Genomic DNA, 20,514 nt, shown 5'->3' on the forward strand with positions numbered 1-20,514 from the left:
AAAGTTTTATATAGCTGCAAACATGACTTGCTAACTTTTATAGTAGATATTGCAACCAATGAAGGCAAGCATGCCACATGCTTTCTTTACCACCTTATCTACTTGTGTTGCCGCTTTTGGAGAACTATGGACTTGTACCCAAGATCCCTCTGTATATCATGACTCCTAAAGAGTCCTGCCATTTACAGTATGCTTTGCTCTTGCATTTGACCTTGCAAAATGCATCACCTCACACTTGTCCAGATTAAACCCCATCTGCCATTTCTCTGCTCAAATTTCCAACTGATCTATGTCTGACTGTATCCTTTGACAACCTTCCTCACTATTTACAACTCTTTCAATTTTTATATCGTCTGCAAAATTACTAATCAGACCACTTGCATTTTCATCCAAGGTATTCATATATATTACAAACAACAGAGGTCCCAGCACTGATCCCTGCGGAACACCACTTGTATCAGATTTCCAGTCAGAAAAATACCCCTCCGCAACTACTCACTGTCTTCTATGAACAAGTCAGTTTTGTGTCCAATTTAACAACTCATCTTGATCCCATGTGACTTAATCTTCTGGTCCAGTCTACCATGAGGGACCTTGTTACATGCTTGAGCAATGTCCATTTTAATACCATCCACTGTCATACCATCAACGATCATATTTGTCACTTCCTCAAAAAACTCAATTAGATTTGTGAGACAAGATCTCCCCTGCACAAAACCATGCTGACTATCCTTAATAAGTTTATTCTTTTCCAAATGCAAGTAAATCCTGTCCCTAAAAATCTTCTCCAATAATTTCCCTACCACCCATATAAGGCTCACAGGCCTATAATTTCTTGGATTATCCTGTTGCGCTTCTTAAACAAACGAACAACATTGGCTATTCTACGGTCTTCAGATGTCTTACCTGTGGCTAAAGAGGATACAAAGATCTGTCAACACCCCAGCAAACTCTTCACTCCCCTCCTTCACTTTCCTGGGCTAAATCCTATCAGGCTCTGGGGACATATCTACCCTAATATTTTCAAAACACCCAATACCCCTTCCTTCTTAATGTCAAAATGCCCTAGACTTTCAGTTTACTTTTCTCTAATCTTACCATCATCCATATCATTCTCCTTTGTGTAAAATACTCATTAAGGACCTCATCCACTTCTTCTGGTTACACACACAAATTCCCTCCATTGTCCTTGAGTGGACCTACCTTTTCCCTAGCTAACCTACTGCTCCTAATATACATCTAAAATGCCTTGAGGTTCTTCTTAATCCTACTTGTCAAGAACATTTAATGGGCCCTTTTAGCCCTCCCAAATCCTTGTATAAGTTCTTTCCTGCTTCCTTTATGTACCTCAAGGGCATTGTTTGATTTTAGTTTCGTAAACATCACCTTTGTCTCCTTTTTATTCTTTTTTGGAATTTAATTTGGATAAATGTGAGGTCTTGCATTTTGGTAAGGCGTCCCAGGGCAAGCCTTATACAATTGATGGTAGGGTCTTGGAGAATGTCGCTGAACAAAGAGATCTTGGAGTGCAGATGCATAGTTCCTTGAAAATGGAGTTGCCAGGATGGTAAAGAAGGCATTTGGTACACTTAGCTTCATTGGTCAGACCATTGAGTATAGGAACTGGAGCGTCATGTTGTAGCTGTACGGGACATTGGTGAGGCCACTTTTAGAATACTGTGTACACTTCTAGACGCCCTTCTAAAAGAAGAATGCTATTAAACTTGAGTGTGTGTAGAAAAGATTTACAAGGATGTTGCTGGGACTGGATGGTTTAAGTTATGGGGAGAGGCTGAATAGGTTGGGACTTTTTACCCTGGAGTGTCGGAGGCTGAGGGACGACCCTGTAGAGGTTTATAAAATCATGAGGGGCATGGATAGGGTGAATAGCCAAGTTCTTTATCCTAGGGTGGGGGAGTCCAAAACTAGAGGGCATAGGTTTAAGTTGAGAGGGGAAAGACTTAAAAAGGACCTGAGGGGTAACTTTTTCACGTAGAGGGTGGTATGTGTATGGAATGAGCTGCCAGAGGATATGGTGGATGCAGGTATAATTACAACATTTAAAAGGCATCTGGATGAGTATTCGAATAGAAAGGGTTTAGTGGGATATTAGCCAAATGCTGGCAAATGAGACTGCGTCAGATTGGAATGTCTGGTCAGCACGGCCGAGTTGGATCAAAAGGTCTGTTTCCAAGTTGTATGACTCTGTGCCTAAATGTTTAATATCACTGGACAAGTCCAATTCCAGACTGAAATCTGGTTTGATAGATCATAATTTGTTATTTTTGGTCTCAACAAGGTGGTCTTTCACTGAAACACAAGCTCGCAATGCTGCAGATTTGGGTTTAACAATAAAACAGTACTTTATTGTGCAAAAGAAATTAAGTTATACATAAATAGTTTGGTTTATTTTAAGTTTAAACATTCCTCAACACTACCTGTCCCTCCACCTATCTTTGTGTCTTCTGCAAACTTAGCAACAATGCTCTCAGTTCCTTTGTCCAGATCATTAATGTATAAAATGAATAGTCTTGGTTCCAACACTGACCCTGCAGAACTCCACTAGTCACTGGCTGCCATCCTGGAAACGACCCCTTTATCTGTACTCCCTGCGTTCTGTCAATCAGCCAATCCTTCATCCATGCCAGTATCTTGCCCCTAACACCATGGGCTCTTGTCTTATTTGGCAGGCTCCTGTGTGGTACCTTATCGAAAGCCAGATGGATCGTGTCAATTAGCTGTCTTCTGTCTAACTTGCTCGTTACCTCCTCAGAGAATTCTAACAGATTTGTCAGGCATGACCTGGCCTTGACAAAGCCAGTTGACTCAGCCGTAATTTACCATACACTTCCAAGTACTCTGCAATCTCATCCTAAAAAATGGATTCTAAAATCTTACCAATGACCGAGGTCAGGCTAACCTGCTTATAGTTTCCTGTCTTCTGTCAACCCTGTTTAAGGAGGAAGGGAATTACATTAGCCATTTTCCAGTTCTCTTGTACCCTGCCTGACTCCAGTGATTCCTGAAAGATCACTAATAATGCTTCTCCAATCTTCTCAGATATCTCTTTCAGAACTCCGGATGTATAACATCCGGTCGGGTGATTTATCCACCTTCAGACATTTCAACTTCCCCACCACCTTCTCCTCAGAGATAGCCACTACACCCACCTCTGCCCCTGACTCTCATGAAGTTCTGGTATGTTGCTGGTGTCTTCCACCGTGAAGACTGATGCAAAATACCTATTCAGCTCCTCCGCCAATTTTTTGTTCCACATTACTACTTCTCCAGCCTCATTTTCGAGTACTCCGATGTCCACTGTTGCCTCTCTCTTACCTTGTAGATATCTAGAAAAACATTCTTTTTCAATCTTCCTTCATATTACCAGCAAGCTTACTCTCATATTTCATCTCACATCCCCCTCCCCAGCCCTGACTTATTACACGTTTAATTATCTTCTGCTGGTTTTTAAAGGCTCCCAAATCCTCTGGCTTCCCACCAATTATCACCACATTGCATCCTTTTCCTTTTGCTTTATGCTGTCCCTTAGTTCCCTTGTAAACCATGGTCACTTCCCGAACTAACCCCAGAAAATCCTGCCATTGCTGCTCCACTATCTTCTTTGCTAGGCCCTCCTTCCAATCAACTCTGTCCAGTTTCTCCTTCATGTCTTTGTAGTTATCTTTTACTCAATTGTAATACTGTTGCATTTGATTCAATACTCTACCTCTCAAACTGTAGGATGAATTCTATCATACTTTGGTCACTTCCCCCTAGAGGTTCCTTCCCTAACCAGGTCTGCCTCGTTACACATCACCAAATCCAGAACTGCCTGTTTCCTCGTGGGCTCTACCACAAGCTGCTCCAAAAAAAATCATCTTGTAGATGTTCCACAATTTTCTTTTTCTTGAGATCCATTACCAACCTGATCTTCCCAGTACACAAGCACATTACAGTCCCCCATGATTATTCTTAAATGCCTTTTCTATCTCCTGATTCTTTTTTCTTACCCATATCCTGACCACTGCTAGGAAGCTGTACACAATCCCCATGAGGGTCTTTTCTCCTTTTGTGGTTCCCCAATTCTAGCCACACACAAATTCTATGCCTTCCAACTCTGTATCACTTCTTGTTATTGATTTAATTTCATTTCTTATTAATAAGGCAACCCTGTTTTTCTATGCTCATCTGCCTGGCCTTTCAATTTTATAAAAATTTTACTGTGAATATGAAATAATTCTTTACACCTGGCAATTATAATCTTGTTACTTCTGTAATTAATACATTACCTTATATAAAGCCACTAGGATTTGTACATAGTTGCCTATTGAACATTGACCATCTGTTGTATCGTTCTACACACTGTATAGTAAAATGATTTATTTACATTGCTATAATATTTTGAAAATCTGGCATTTTTGATAAATTTATTCATGGGTTGTGTGGGTTGCTGATGACACCAGTATTTGCAGCTCATCAAAGATGATCGTGAGCTGCCTTCTTGAACTGTGCATCCTTGTATAGGTACATCCACAGAGCAGATAGGTAGATGCTAGGCAGCACAAGATGTGTGGGTCTAGGACACCTGTGATTTGCTAGTTTGGATTTGTCCATTTTTGTTTGTGGACAGGGCATATCTGAGCACTTTTCCACATTGTTGGGTAGATGCCAATGTTGTAACTGTACTGGAACAGTTCAGTTTGAGGCACAACTGTATCTGGAGTATAGGTCTTCAAAACTATTGCGGGAATATTGTCAGGGCCCCTAACCTTTGCAGAATTCAGTGGGTCCTGTGTTTTTTGATATCAAATAGAGTGAGTCAATTTGGCTGAAGGCTGGCATTTCTGATTCTTTGATCTTGAGAGGAGGTCAAGACAGATGATCCAGTCAGCACTTCTGGCTGAAAGTTATTGTAAATGCATTGGTGTAACCTTTTGCACTGATGTGCTGGGTTCCCCCATTATTGAGGGTGGGGAAAATGGTGAACTCTCCTCCTCCAATTAGTTGTACAGTCTAATATATTACAGCATATTGTCATTCAGTGATATATATAGGTTAGGGCATTCCAGTCTGCTGGTTGCTTCCTTCACTTCTTTCCTCTAATCAGTTTGTGATTATAGTTTAATTCTTCAGGTTGTTTGGCTAGCACTGAATTGAAGAATATTCTTAAAATGTAGTTTTTGATAAACCTTTTACAAATTATTATAACCTAGATTCATTTAAAGAGAATGAGTTCTCACACAACAGAACATAATGCATTACATTTGTTGGACAGGAGGAGATTTTGTGTGTCACTGTCGATGGGTTGGGCTGATTGGTTTGTTTCTGTATAATGTTGTTATCATTATTTGTTGGTCCGTAACCTGCCAAAAAATTACACAGTGTAATTATTAAAATAAAACTGGTGTTTACAAAAACCTGTATGACAGGATGATTCAGAGGGAGTTGGGAATTATGCTGTGATGGCAGTTTTACTTATTGATTACTCATGTTATTCATCACATTCTTTAATGCATTTAGCCATGTAAAACTAGAAATCAAAATGCCTCAAATGTAAGTAAATATAATACAGTACAAGTAAGAAATGCCATTGGATTGTTTGCTGGATGGGGTCAAACTCCAATAATTGTTTGTCTCTTCATATGCTGCTGTACAGAACTGAACTGCTTTAGGGACGATATCTATATAAAGATGTGAATAAAGCATATTTTTGAAATAAAAAAACAGTATGATTGGCTAAAGGTTAATTTATAATTAATTTGGATCATATCTTGTTAAAGGGGAAGTACCTTGTGATGGATTGCCCCCAAATTAATCAGTGCTCTAAAAGCTTTGAGGTCAGAGGTATACATGCTAGAGAGGATGTTTACTGATAATTAAGATGGATCATTTTGTCAAATGGCCACTTTACATTGGAGTGGACAAGCTCTGATGGTTTCTGTTGAGTTTAGTGCATATAAGTTGCATAAGTACAGCAGCTTCATGTTATTCAGTCCCAGTATATTGAGGAGATGCCATTCTTCTCTAGCTTTTGGAGGAGTAAAGTAACTTGAACAGCAATTTCCTGATTTGTTTCCTGATTCATGATTTAGCATTGGAGGTTGCTGTCTAATTTACACATCCCAAACAACAAAGGCTATTATTAGCATCAGCATTACCTTCACTGCAGATTCTGGCCCAGTTGACTTTTCACAGCTGATCCTGAATAGTATGTAGGAATTTGTTTTTGAAATTAACACTTGGCCAAAACAGGACTTGAACCTTTGACCTTAAATTAAAAGTTTAATGCAGTAACCACTCCACTATCTGGGGCTCTGTGAGACCTGTTGGAAGAAATTTAAAGCAGCCTTTGTTGACCCAAGGTCACAAGTAAAGGGTCAGCATTCCAAAAGCCAAGTCTAAGGCCCAAAGACAAATCCAGTATATAAAGGTCAGGTGGTGGGAAGAGAAAGTTGTAGAAGTATGTTGACTGTCATAACATGAGTAGCTGTTTTAAAGACATCAGAACCATTTCTAGACCAAGGTCAAATGGACAAAAGTCCCTTCATTTGCGGGGTAGTATTCCTTTTTAAAGGAGACAATGCAATCCTCTGTTGCTGAAAAGGACATTTCCAACAACCATTCAACTCTGAATCTACAGTAGCAGCTGATGCTCTCCAGACTATTTCCCAGAATTCCATGGTAGCATCCATGCACGAGCCATCGTTCACAGGAGAGTCACAACAAGCAATCAGTTGGATGAAAAACAACAAAGCTGTAGCCCAGATGGGATTCCAGCGGGGGCCTTCGTAGCTGGTGGGCTTTTGCTCACATCAAAATTACATGTCCTCTTCCGGTGGACTTGAGAGAAAATAGAAATAGCACCCCCTCCCCCCATTCCAACTTCAGGAATTCAGCCATTGTAACTGTCTTCAAGCATGGAGATATAACGTACTGCAGAACCTATTATGGTATTTCTGTATTTTCCATACCCAAGTAAATCCTGATGTACGTCCTCCTAAATCACTTAATTTCTATGGCAGAAGAAATCCCCTAAAGGCAGAGTGTGGCTTTAAACCTTGCAGAGGAACCTCTGATATGACCTTTGTCACCCGGCAAATTAAAGCAGAGCTGTGAGAACCACATCAAGGACTCTTCACTGCATTCATTGACCTGACCAAAGCATTTTATTTCGTAAATTGTGAGACACATTGGATTGTGTCCAGAGATTTGGATGTTCGAGAAAATTCCTTATAATACTAATTTGTGGCTGCAACTGTCTTAAATGGTACCAGATACCTTCAAAATCCAAATTGGTGTAAAGCAATGTTGCGTGGACGCCCCAGACTATTTACAATCTGCCTGGCAGCCGTTGTTTACCTCAACAAAGATAACTTGCTCTCTGGCTAATGTTCTGGAGCCATGGGTTTGAATCCCACCATGGAAGATGGTGAAATTTTGACTCCAGTAACAAAAAATCTGGAATTAAAACCCAGCCTAATAGTGATCACTGATTGTCATAATAACCCATCTGGTTCACTTTATGCCCTCTAGGAAGGGAAATCTGCCATCCTTACCTGGTCTGGTGTATATGTGATTTCTGACCAACGGTAATATGGTTGGCTATTAACTGCCCTCTGAAATTGCCTAGAGAGCCAATCAGTCAAGGCTGGTTAGGTATGGTCACCCACATCCAAAGCAAGAGTAAAGAAAAAGACCTCCGCTAGTCAGTAAAAGTTTTAATGTACAGAGCAGTTGTAGTTACCACATTTCTGTACTGCAGAGAGATCTGGAGAGTGTGTCTTAGAATTATAGAATTCCTACAGTGCAGAAAGAGGCCATTTGGCCCATCAATTCTACACTGACTCTTGAAGAGTATCCCACCCAGACCCAGCCACCTATCCTATCCTTGTTACTGGTAGGTGTATTTTTGCTAGAATAGAATGTTTCAAGACTTGTGTGGGGGCACATTTTCAAGGTGAGAAGAGAGAGATTTTAAAAAAGACACGGGCAAATGTTTTACACAGAGGAGGCTTGCATGCGGAATGAACTTCCTGTGGAAATGGTGGATGTGGGCACAGTTACAACATCTAAAAGACACTAAGTACATAAATAGGAAAGGTTTGGAGGGATGTGGACCAGGAGCAGGCAGATGGGCATAGTTTAGTTTGGGATTATGTTCGGCATTGACTGGTTAGACTGAAGGATCTCTTTCTGTGCGTGACTCTGACTCTATGCCTGAACACTAAAGCATTAGAGGGTAACTTGGCAGATTAAACTTCTCTTTCTTAATGCTTAATTTTAAATCTGTATGATCCTCAGTCCTGCATTAATATGATGTTGTTTGTGCTGTTTTGGGTGAATGTATGGGATAACAATTAATTCTGCTAATTCAGGTTTTACTGGTTAAAGATTTGAATGTTCAGAAAGGCTGTTTGCTCTCCTTGTGAAAATGGAATTGAATTATTGAGTGTTGATGTTGTCTGGCCTATGTGGCTGTAGAAGGCTTTCTGCTTTATCTCACATTCAAAGTTATATTGAGATACTGCCGTGAACTATCTCTGGCTGTGGGTGTCTGCACACATACTGTATATGAAACTGCATGCTCCTTATTATGTACTGTATCACTCCTTCATGTACATGGTGGTTATCAAATACATCTCTCTAATGTAGTGTCTAAGACCTCAATCTTTACATATTTGTTCCAGACAGTTGTCTTCTCTCTTACTGATGCCAGAATCATGTCATTTGCTGCATATTCATGACTTGCATCAATCTCGTTATAACACACTTTGCAGTTGTATTGAAGAAATTTGAAGAAAGTAGTTAACATTGCCTTCAGCCTGATACACTCATTCTAGTGGCAAGCAGAACTCCATGATAGGTTCCCCGCAAATGCAATTGACCTCTAGATGGAGTAACACCTCTTTTATTGCACTGATCCCCAACCTTAGGATAGCAAAGCAACAAAATAAGTTCAAGACTGAATGTTTAAGGGCATTAGAAGTGAAAGTTTACAACTTGCTGATCCTCACAATGTATTAAGAATGAATATTTATGAACTGCTCTGTTTAAAGTGTCAGTTTACAGTTACTTAGCCATTGCTCTTCCATTTATGTGCAAGAGGAAAGGTGAGCTTTTTGTAACCAGGTCTGTGCTCTCCTTGGCAGATTATATTCCACGATGTGGACACCTTGACTCAGAAGTTGTTTCCTGTTGTTGAAGGAATGCAGAAACATTTTAGCTCTGGATCTGGTGCCTATTATAGTGATTCCATTTTCTTCTTGTCAGTCGCCATGCACAGAATCATGCCTCCAGGTAAACTTTATTTATTGTTTATATACAAAATGTGGTGGGGGTGCCTGGAATTTACAGTGTTAAATGTGTTTGCTCTGTCAAACAATCTCTGCAAAAATTTTTCCAGTCTGTAATTTGAATTTGGTCAAATTCTGAATATTATTTATAAATTTTTATCTGTGCACATCATAGAGAAGTTTATTCAAAGTGGATTAGTTGTCATTCATACGGAACCACTGTGTTTGCAATAGATCATTGACTAAACAAGTCAATACCTGATAGTTACTGTATGCACGTTCTTTTTGAAAATTTCAAACTCACTGAGCAGCAGATTGAAAACATCAATGCTTTAGTATTAAACTCACCTTAGTGACCTCATTTTGAAAGTCTGTTCGTTTCAGTGAGGCCAAACTAGCTGGAGAGAAGTTATTTTCTGAGACTTTAATTTTGGTATGGTCTACCATGCATCCGATATTTGTGACCAAAGGATAGATTACAAGTGAGAGCTACATTTTCATAGAATCATCCAAAAGAAGCCATTTGGCTCATCAAATCTGCACGGACTCTTCAAAACAAATTCCAAGGAGTTCTACTTTCTCGACTCTTTTGCAAACTTTGCAAATTTCTCTTTTTCCAGCATATAATGAGTTTCCTTTTAATTGTTATTTTTAAATTGGCTTCCAGAACCCTCTCTTGTATTGCTATTCAAATCAAAAGAAACATTAACTGCATTTTAACAGTATCTCTGAACTCCACATAGATCTTTTTTGTGACTTTTCTTAATTCTGCAACCTCTGGTTATTGACCTTCATGCTAGAGGGAAAGACATCTCCCAATCTATTGTATTAAAATTAGTTGTAATTTTGGACAAATCTATTAAATCTTCTCTTAATTTTCTTTGGTTATGTTCTCTAGTCTTCCCACATAACTGGAGTCTGTCATCCTTGTTATCATTCTGGACCTCCCCCAAGACCTTGAAAGCTTCTTGTAGGGTGCTGTCTAGAATTACATGCGATATGCTAGCTAAAGCTTAACTAGTGATTTATGAAGGCTTTGTGCTTAAACTCTCAGGCCATATTTATAAAAGGCTTCTCTTTAATCTTTTCTTAGCAGGTTTGTGAGTTTATCTTGCCACAATTTATGTAAACTTTCATCATTTTCTGTGACCTTTCCAACTAAACACTTAACAAGGGTGAAGAGGTGGCCTTTAGTAAAGTGATGTGCTCTTCCTGTCGGATGTGGGAAATTATGAAGAATTTCAGTGTTCCTGATGATTATGTCTGCAGGAAATGTGTTTGGCTGTGAATCCTACCTGATCACATGGGTCAGTTGGAGTGGCAGTTAGAGGCAATGAGGAATTTACAGGAACCAGGGGGAGTGATGGACAGCAGTTTAAGGAAGGTAGAAAAACTGCAGATACAGTCAGGTAGATTGGTGACCTCCAGGAAAGGTAGGAGTGGCGGGGAGGTAGTGCAGGAGTCTCCTGTGGCTATCCCCATCTGAAACAAATATGCTGTTTTGGAAAACATAGGGGGTTATGAACTTTCAGGGCAATGTAGTACTGATGGCCAGGTTACTGGTACTGAGACTGGCTGTACTGTAATGAGGGTTATGTCAGGTTCCAAGCGATCGATTAGTTATAGGGGACTCTCTAGTCAGGGGCACAGACAGACGTTTCTGTGGCAAACAGCGAGGCATCAGAATAGTGTGTTGCCTCCCTGGTGCCAGGGTCAAGGATATCTCCGAGAGGGTTAAGAACATTCTCAAAGGGACCAGCAAGAGGTCATAGTATACATGGGTACCAATGACATAGGAAGAGAAAGGGACAAGGGTCTGAAGAGATAATATAGGAAATTTGGTTGGAGGTAAAAAGCAGATCCTCATGGGTAATTATATCTGGATAACTCCCATTGCTATGTGCTGGTGAGAGTAGGAATAGGAGGATAGAGTAGATGAAAGTATGGCTGAGGAGCTGGTGCAGGAGACAGGGATTCACATTTTTGGACCTTTTGGGATCTCTTCTGGGGGAGAAGCGACCTGTGTAAGGTCCACCTGAATTGGAAGGGGACCAATATCCTGACAGGGAGATTTCTAGTGCTGCTTGGGAGGCTTTAAATTAGTAGGGGAGCGGGGGGGAAGGCAGCAGTGGGGGGGGGGGGTGTGGGGGGGGGGGAAGGGTGGGACCCAAAGAGATAGTGAGAAAAGGGATAAGTCTGAGGCTGGTACAGTTGAGAAGAGGAGCAAGTCAAATAGTCAAAGCAGGCAGGGAACGATGTAGGACTGAAAAATTAAAATGCATTTATTTCACTGCAAGAGGCCTAACAGGTAAGGCAGTTGAACTCAGGGCATGGTTGAGAACATGGGTCTGGGATATCATAGCTATTACCGAAATGTGGCTCATGGATAGACAAGACTGGCAGCTTAATGTTCCAGGGTATAGATGTGAAAGGAGGGATAGAAGGGTGGGCAAAAGAGGAGGGGGAGTGGTGTTTTTGGTGAGGGATAACATTATGGCTGTACTTAAGGAGGATATTCCTGGATGTATCTCTGGTGAAGCTATTTGTGTGGAACTGAGAAATAAGAAAGGGATGATCACCTTGTTTGGATTGTACTATAGATACCCCAAGTAGTCAGCAGGAAATTGAGAAGCAAATTTGTAAGGAGATCTTGGATATTTGTAAGAATGATAAGGTCGTAATGGTAGAGGATTTTAACTTTCCCCACATAGGCTGGGACTACCATAGTGTTATGGACTTGGATGGAGGGGAATTTGTTAAGTATGTACAAGAAAGTTTTCTTCTTCAGTATGTCGTTGTACCAAAACTTGAGCAAAACTTGACCTTCTCTTGGGAAGTAAGGCAGGGTAGGTGAATGCAGTATCAATGGGGGAGCATTTTGGGGCCAATGATCATAATTCTATTAGTTTTAAAATAACTATGGAAAACGATAGACCTCACCTAAAAATTAAAGTTCTAAATTGTTTTAAGGCCAATTTTGACGGTATTAGCAAAGAACTTTCAAAAGCTGATTGGGGGAGGCTATTCACAGGTGAAAGGACAGTTGTAAGGTAGGAGGCCTTCAAAAACAAAATAGCAAGAGTCCAGAGGGAGTATATTCCTATTAATGTGAAAGGTAAGTGTGGGGAATGCTGGATGACTAGAGAAATTGAGGCTCTTGTCAAGAAGAAGAAGGAAGCATATGTTAGGTGCAGACAGCAGGGATGGAGTGAATCCCTAGAGGAGTATAAGGGTAGTTGGAGTATAATCCAGAGGGAAGTCAGGAGGGCAAAAAGAGGACATGAGATAGCATTGGCAGATAAGGTTAAGGAGAATCCAAAGAGATTCCACAAATACTTTAAGGGCAAAAGGGTAACTAGGGAGAGAATAGGGCCCCTTAAAGATCAGCAAGTTGCTGATGAGAGGAACCACAGGAGATGGATGAGATACTAAACAAGTATTTTGCATCAGTATTTACTGTACAGAAGGATATGGAAGCTTGAGAACTTGGAGAAATAAATAATAATAGCTTGCAAATTGTCCATGTTACAGGTGGTGCATAAAGGTGGATAAATCCCTGGGACCAGATCATGTATATCCTAGAACTCTGTGGGAAGCTCAGGAAGTGATTGCTGGGCCCCTTGCTGAGATATTTGTATCATTGATAGCCACAGGATAGCCACAGAAGAGTGAAGGGTGGTTGTTGTGGTGCCATTATTTAAGAAAGGTGGTAAGGAAAAGTCATGGAACCACAGACGTTGAATCTGAGGTCAGTGGTGAAAAAGTTGTCAGAAGGGACTCTGACGGGCAGGATGTACATGTATTTGGAAAGGCAAGGACTGATTAGGGATAGTCAACATGGTTTTGTGTGTGGGAAATCGTGTCTCACCAGCTTGATTGAGTTGTTTGAAGAAGTGACAAAGAGGATTGATGAGGGCAGAACGTTGGATGTTGTCTATATGGACTTCAGCAAGGCAATCGACAAGGTTCCGCATTGTAGACTGATTAACAAGGTTAGATCACGTGGGATCCAGGGAGAGTTAACAATTTGGATACAAAATTGACTTGAAAGTAGGAGACAGGGGGTGGTGGTGGAGGGTTGCTTTTCAGAGTGGAGGCCTTTACCAGTGGTGTGCCGCAAGGATAGGTGCTGGGTCCACTGCTTTTTGTCATTTATATAAATGATTTGGATGTGAATATCAGAGAAATAGTCAGTATCTTTGCAGATGCCACCAAAATTGGTGGTGTAGTGGACAGAGAAGAAGGTTATCTCAGAGTACAACAGGACCTTAACCCAATGGGCTGATGAGCGGCAAATGGAGTTTAATTTGGATTAGGTGTTGTATTTTGGAAAGGCAAATCAGGGCAGGAGTTATATACTTAATAGTAAAGTCCTGGGGAGTGTCGCTGAGCAAAGTGACCTTCAGATCCAGGTTCATAGTTCCTTGAAGGCGGAGTTGCAGGTACACAGGGTAATGAAGAAGGTGTTTGGGATATGCTTACCTTTCTTGGTCAGTGCATTGAGTATAGGAGTTGGGATGTCACGTTTCAGCTGTACAGGACATTGGTTAGGCCATTTTTGGAATGCTGTATTCAATTCTGATCTCCCTGCTATAGGAAAGATGTTGTTACACTTGAAAAGATGCAGAAAAATCTACAAAGATGTTGCTTGGGTTGGAGAGTTTGAGCTATAAGGAGAGGCTGAATGGGCTGGGGCTATTTTCTCTGGACTGTTGGAGGCTGAGGGGTGACCTTATAGACGTTTATAAAATCATGAGGGGCATGGATAGGGTGAATAGACAAGGTCTTTTTCCCAGGGTAGGGGAGTCCAAGACTAGAGGGCATAAGCTTAAGGTGAGTGGCGAAAGATATAAAAAGGACCTAAGGGGCAACTTTTTCATGCAGCGGGTGGTGTATGGAATGAACTGCCAGAGGAAGTGGGAGAGGTTGGTAGAATTACAACATTTAAGGCACCTGGATGAGTATATGAATAGAAAGGGCTTAGAGGGATATAGGCCAAATGCTGGCAAATGGGACTTGATTAATTTAGGATATCTGGTCAGTATGGACGAGTTGGACCGAAGGGTCTTTTTCAATGCTGTACATCTCTATGATTCTAAATTTAATTAGAAAGCAACTCTTGAGTGTATTCATATTTCAATTTTACTTTCCAATTTTCCCTTATTCAATGGCAAAGATTTGTCATTGCCACTGTCAAGGTCATCAAAATCTCTCAAGTTCAAAATCAGTTCAACTGAAAAAAGTGTATTCTTTTCGAAGTAGTGTCATATTGGACTTGTAACGTTAACTTTGTTTCTGTGTCCACAGATGCTGGCCAGACTGTAGTTTTGTTTTTAGCATTTTCTATTTTTATCTCAGACCTTCAGCATGAATAGTACATTGCTTTTAATTAATCAATTGGCCATCATGTGGTAGACCCCAGATTGTCTTAATTTTTGTGGATAGAGTTGTATTGTATAGTTGCCTTGTGAGTAAATCTTCAGATACTTGTTGTCAGTAAGACCATGCCTCAGTGTTCAGGTTACAGGAACTAACATAAGACTAGGGAACATGTAACTGGCAGTGGCTTGAAGTGTCTTTAGATTGTGTCAGGGCCAAAATATGGTCTCTGTGAGCCAAATGAGTTGGAGCAGGAGATGGCTGTATGGATACAGTCTTCAAATTAGGACATATGGGGCTTCCTGACCTAAATCTGTTGCAGTGATAGATAGGGCTGGCAATTTTGAATTTGATGCTCCCTAGCCTTAGACAGGCATCTCAGCCTATTCAAAGTCAGGTGCATTACGTATGGGATCTACCCTGAACACGGGCAGACCCACAGATCAAAAGAAGTTGACCTTGAAGAGAACACACTGGATCAGTTCCTTAGAGAGCCCTTGTGAAACCCATCTATTGCAGCAGTGCAGCCCATGGGATTTGCTTCATTTGACATTCCAGGAAAGGAAAGGGCTCCACATCAAACAAATGTACAAAAACATAGGAGGAGTAAGAGGAAAGGATGTTTGCTGTGCATTTGAGTTACAGTCAAGTTTGTGGAACATCTGTTATATGAGATCAGTATTGTTTTGCATTCAATTGTATCTATAATGCAGTGTTGGAAATGGCAGTTGGAAAAGGTAATGCTGAGGAACGGGATTGCAAGTTTTGGCAGGAAAGGAAAAAACTTTTATCCTTTATACAAATATAAGGAGCAAGAGAGGAGGTAGGGAAAGGCTAGGTCCACTCAAGGACAAAGGAGGGATTTATGTGTGGAGCCAGAGGAAGGAAGTCCTTAACGAATACTTAACATCAGCATTCACAAAGGAGAAGGACATGGTGGATGGTGAGTCTCGGTAAGGATATGTTGATATTCTAGGGCATGTCAATATTAAAAATGGAGGTGGTGTTGAGTGTTTTAAAAAGTGTCAAGGTAGACAAGTCCCCAGGACCTGATGGGATCTATCCCAGAATGCAGAGGAAGACAGGTGAGGAAACTACTGCGGCCTTGTACAAAATCTTTGTATCCTGTTTAGTCTCGGGAGAGGTCCCAGAGGACTGAAGGATAGCTGATGTTGCTCCTTTGCTTAAGAAGGCAACAGGGCTAATCCAGGAAATTTCTGGCCGGTGAGCCTTATGTTAGTGGTAAGGAAATTATGGGAAAAAATTCTTGGGGATAGGATTTTGTCACATTTGGGAAAAATATGAACTTGGTGGTCATAAGCAACATGGCGTTGTACAGGGAAGGTCATGTCTCACAAACTTGATTGAGTTTTTTGAGGAAGTGACAAAGATGAATTATGAGGACAGAGAGGTGGATGTTGTCAATATGGATTTTAGCAAGGCTGTTGACAAGGTCCCTCATGGCAGACTGATACAAAAGGTGAAGTCACATGGGATCCACGGTGAGCTGGTAAGATGGAGACAACTGGCTTAGTACCTGTCTCTTAGATAGACAGAAGCAGTAAAAGGATGTTTTTTCTGACTGGAGAACTGTGAATAATATCATTCCACAGTGATCAGTGCTTGGACTCCTGTTGTTTGTAATATATTTGTGATTTGGAGGAGGATGTAGGTAGCCTGTTCAGCAAGTTTGTGGACGACACAAACATTGGGGGAGCTGAAGACAGTGAGGAGGATTGCCAGAGAATACAGCAGGATATAGAGAGGCTGGAGACTTGGGTAGAACAATGGCAGATGGCGTTAAATCCGGACAAATGAGAGGTGATGCATTTTGGATGATCTAATGCAGAAGGGGAAGTATACAGTAAATGGCAGAACCTGTAGTAGCAATCACATACAGATGGATCTAGGCATACAGGTCCACAGTTACTTGAAAGTAGCAACGCGAGCAGATAAGGTAGTTAAGAAGGCATATAGCATACTTGCCATCAGCAGTTGAGGCATAGAGTGTTATAATTAGTGAGTCATGTTGCAGCTACATGGAACTTTAATTAAGCCATATTTGGAATATTGTGCACAATTCTGGTCACTAATTTTGAGAAGGATGTGGAGGCTTTAGCGAGATTACGGAAATGGTTTACCAGCGTGTTGCCTCATTTGGAGGGTATTAGCAATGAGGAGAGATTGAACAAACTTGCTTTGTTTTCGGTTGAACATCGAAGGATGAGGAGCAACCTGATAGAATTTTGCAAAATTCTGAGAAGAATGGATAGTCAGGATCTTTTTCCTGGGTAGAAATATCGATTACTAGGTAACATAGGTTTAAGGGGGTAAGTTTAAACATGTGAGAGGCAAGATTTTTACATGGAGCTGGTAAGTACCTAGAATGTGCAGACAGAAGAACTGGTGGAGGTGGACACAAAGCAATGTTTAAGAGGCATCTTGACAGGTTTATGAATAGAGAGGGAATCAAGGGATATGGACTGCATAGAGGCAAAAGGATTTTAGTTTAGAAAGACATCATTTGTTGGTGCAGCTTTGGTGGGCCAAAGGGCCTGTTTCTATGCTATACTGTTCTTTACTCTTTGAAAGAGCACTTCCTTTCCATTAAGAGGAATTCTTCCTTTCAGCAGTGAGAAGACATGTCACAACACAATGCATCAACACAGCCAGAAAGAGCTGCTCTGCTACCAAATAATATCCTGCACAGAGCCATCTGTACTTTACAAACACATCAAAATAGGTTTCCAGGACCATAAGGAGCTGTCAATCCTTATTTCAAACAATGCAATAGTGCTATTGCTTCCTCAACACAACAGCTTTTCCACTGGAAGATCCAACCATTTTTAGACTTTGAGAAAATGAGAGAAAGAACTTTTAAACAAAATAAAGATTACAATATGGGTTTTGAAATGTAAAAGTGAATCAGCACTTGCTGAATCTAGAAGTGTCTGATGCTACCATGACAAACATATTAAAATATCCTAAATCGGTGACTTGAATTGCAAAAAGATCAAAGAATTATAATTATGTAGAGGGTTACTATCTACAGCCAGTCCAAGAAGAGGACAAACAACTAATTATATTCTTTATACAAATGTGGTTTATATGATTACAGAATCTTTTGTATAACTTAGGAATTTAAATATTACTGTGTACAATTCTGGTCATCCTGCTGTAGCAAGGATGTTGTGAAACTTGAAAGGGTTCAGAAAAGATTTACAAGGATGTTGCCAGGGTTGGAGGGTTTAAGCTATAAGGAGAGGCTATTTTCCCTGGAGCGTTGAAGGCTGAGGTGCGACCTTTATAGAGGTTTATAAAATCATGAGGGGCATGGATAGGTTAATAGACAAGAACTTTTCCCTGGAGTGGGGGAATCAAAACCTAGAGGGCATAGGTTTAAGGTGAGAGGGGAAAGATTTAAAAGGGTCCTAAAGGACGACTTTTTCATGTAGAGGGTGGTGCTTGTGTGGAATAAGCTGCTGGAGGAAGTGGAGGCTGGTACAATTACAACATTTAAAAGGCATCTGGATGGGTATATGAATGGGAAGGGTTTAGAGGGATATGGGCCAAATGCTGGCAAATGGGACTGGATTTATCCGGATATCTGGTCAGCATAGAAGAGTTGGACCGAAGGGTCTGTTTCCATGCTGTTTCCGTCTATTTCTCTATTTGTGCAGATGGGTGCGAAACATAATTCCAATATAATGTACTCCAGCAGTTGCAGCAACTCTGACCATCTTACAGATTTTCTCTAATACAAAACTGACACAAGAAACAGCCTTCCTTTTTTTGTCCGGTAAGGAGAAAATGCAGTGATCTTCAATCAGAGTTGGCAACATATCAGTGTCTTCCTTGGTTAATTTGAGAACCGAGGTATGCGAAAAGCCGCTGGGCCAATATTGGGGTCACTACAAATTTTCAGAATCCTAAGTCTAATTGGTGCAATACTTTAATGTCTTCTTAAATTAAGTTTCCTTCCCCATCCTTTTTCAGTTGTGGTGCATCTACCCAAGCAATTAATTTTCATGAGTGAGCTTAGATAATGAGGGCAATAGGCTGTTCTAGTATTGTTTTGCACATTGCATTCAAAGACAGCCACGTTCAGCATTGAACACAGGATAACCACCAGGAATGTGAACCTTGACTAAGGGAGGAATACTCAGATAGCAGTGTCTCCTCACTGTCGTCTGGTTGAGATTAGCTAATTCTTCACAATCAGGAGCTTGAACCCAAGACCTAATCACATTGTGCAATGCAATTTGCACACTCAGCCTTTAGCTCTCAAATTTTAAGAGAAGATTTTCAGATTATGAGAGCAACAATGACGAATCTCCGTCATTGAATGAAGAGAAATTGAGGAACAAAATTAAAATATGAGTGCCCTTGAAGAATTGCTTTCTAATTGAATTTGTTAAGTACTTACTTGGAAAGGAAGTAAGGCATGATAATAGTTCACATAAATTGTGGCAAGGTAAACTCATAAAGTGTGTTAAAACATCAAAGGCAAATCTTGACCTTTATAAATATGACCATAGAGTTTAAAAACAAAGAACTTGCTGTGTGCCTTCATTAATCACCAGTTAAACTTTAGCTAGTACATTGTGTGTAATTCTCGGCATCACCGTTTAAAAAGTGTATCAAGGCCTTGAGGGAGGTACAGAATCATATCAGGGATGACAAACTTTGCTATGTGGAAAGACTAGAGAACATAACCAAAGAAAATTAAGAAGAGATTTAATACAGTTTTTCAAGATTATAACCTTTTTTTTAAGATGAGAAGTTTTTTTGTCCCACTGGGAGGAGGATCAATAATCCAGAAATTACAGTGAGGGAGCTTGCGAACAAAAAATCTATGTGGGGTTTAGGAGACTTTATTAAATTCAGATAATTTTTTATGGTTTTGAATGCAATACCAGAAAGGATAATGGAAGCAGAGAAAAGTAAAGAAGAGCCATGTTGCATTTGATAGATAACTCTGCTTCTCTTTCCATAGATGCTGTCAGACCTGCTGAATTTCTTTTACACTTCTTGTTTTTATTTATGATTGAGTAACTACTTTTCCTGATGTACAAAGTACAGTGGCAGTTCTTCAAGGTGGGGCTGGTCTTTTACAAGAATGTCACTCTATATGATATTACACGGGTACAGTCACTCAGCTCTCTTATACACATGTGCCCACCTGATCATTGTTATGTGTAATATTACAATAGTCAGAAGCCCCAGATCCAAAATTGTTGCCCTTTGAGCCTACAGTTGCCTTCGTTATTCAGGCAGTGAAGTGAGTTGCCAATTTGTTATCACCATTTTGCATCTCTACTTTGTCAACCTTTAGTGAATTCAGATCTTAACCATAGCTCATATTCTCACTGCATCATAGAATCCCTACAGTGTGAATTGGCTGATCCACTTAACCTGCACATCTTTGAACAGTGGGAAGAAATCAGAGCACCCAGAGGAAACCCACGGGGTCAAAGGGTGAAGGTACAAACTCCACACAGATGGTCGCACGAGCGTGGAATCGAACCCGGGTCCCTGGTGTTGTGAGGCAGCATTGCTAACCACCGAGCCACCGTGCTTCCTATATGGTTGTTAATGATGTTATATGGGACACCAGCATTTCCAGTCATGGGGAAGGTAGCAGAGCTTGGTTGGGGATTCCTGTCAAAACAATCCTCGCAGTGAATTATCTGCATCTTTGTTGTGGAGCTGCTTTGTTTCTTCCATCAGACTCTGGCAATTAGGCATCTCCTTTCTAATGTTGGTTTGTCATGAATTCCTGGCTAAGTATCTCTTCAAGCTTTTCACATATTTTTGTACTTGTTTTATTATTTCTTTGATT

At 40.5% G+C, this 20,514-nt stretch overlaps 1 protein-coding gene across 2 annotated transcripts in view; it reads left to right on the forward strand.

Annotated features, from left to right (window-relative positions):
- xxylt1 (xyloside xylosyltransferase 1) overlaps positions 1-20,514 on the forward strand; it is a 146,833-nt gene that overhangs the window by 21,730 nt on the left and 104,589 nt on the right. For both annotated transcript variants that reach the window (XM_048604688.1, XM_048604690.1), the window contains exon 2: positions 9,150-9,297. In XM_048604688.1, coding sequence (XP_048460645.1) covers positions 9,150-9,297 — 148 coding nt within the window. The remainder of the gene's footprint in view (positions 1-9,149; positions 9,298-20,514) is intronic.

This window comes from Rhincodon typus, chromosome 13 (genome assembly GCF_021869965.1).
Source record: "Rhincodon typus isolate 14 chromosome 13, sRhiTyp1.1, whole genome shotgun sequence".
NCBI classification, from domain to species: domain Eukaryota; kingdom Metazoa; phylum Chordata; class Chondrichthyes; order Orectolobiformes; family Rhincodontidae; genus Rhincodon; species Rhincodon typus.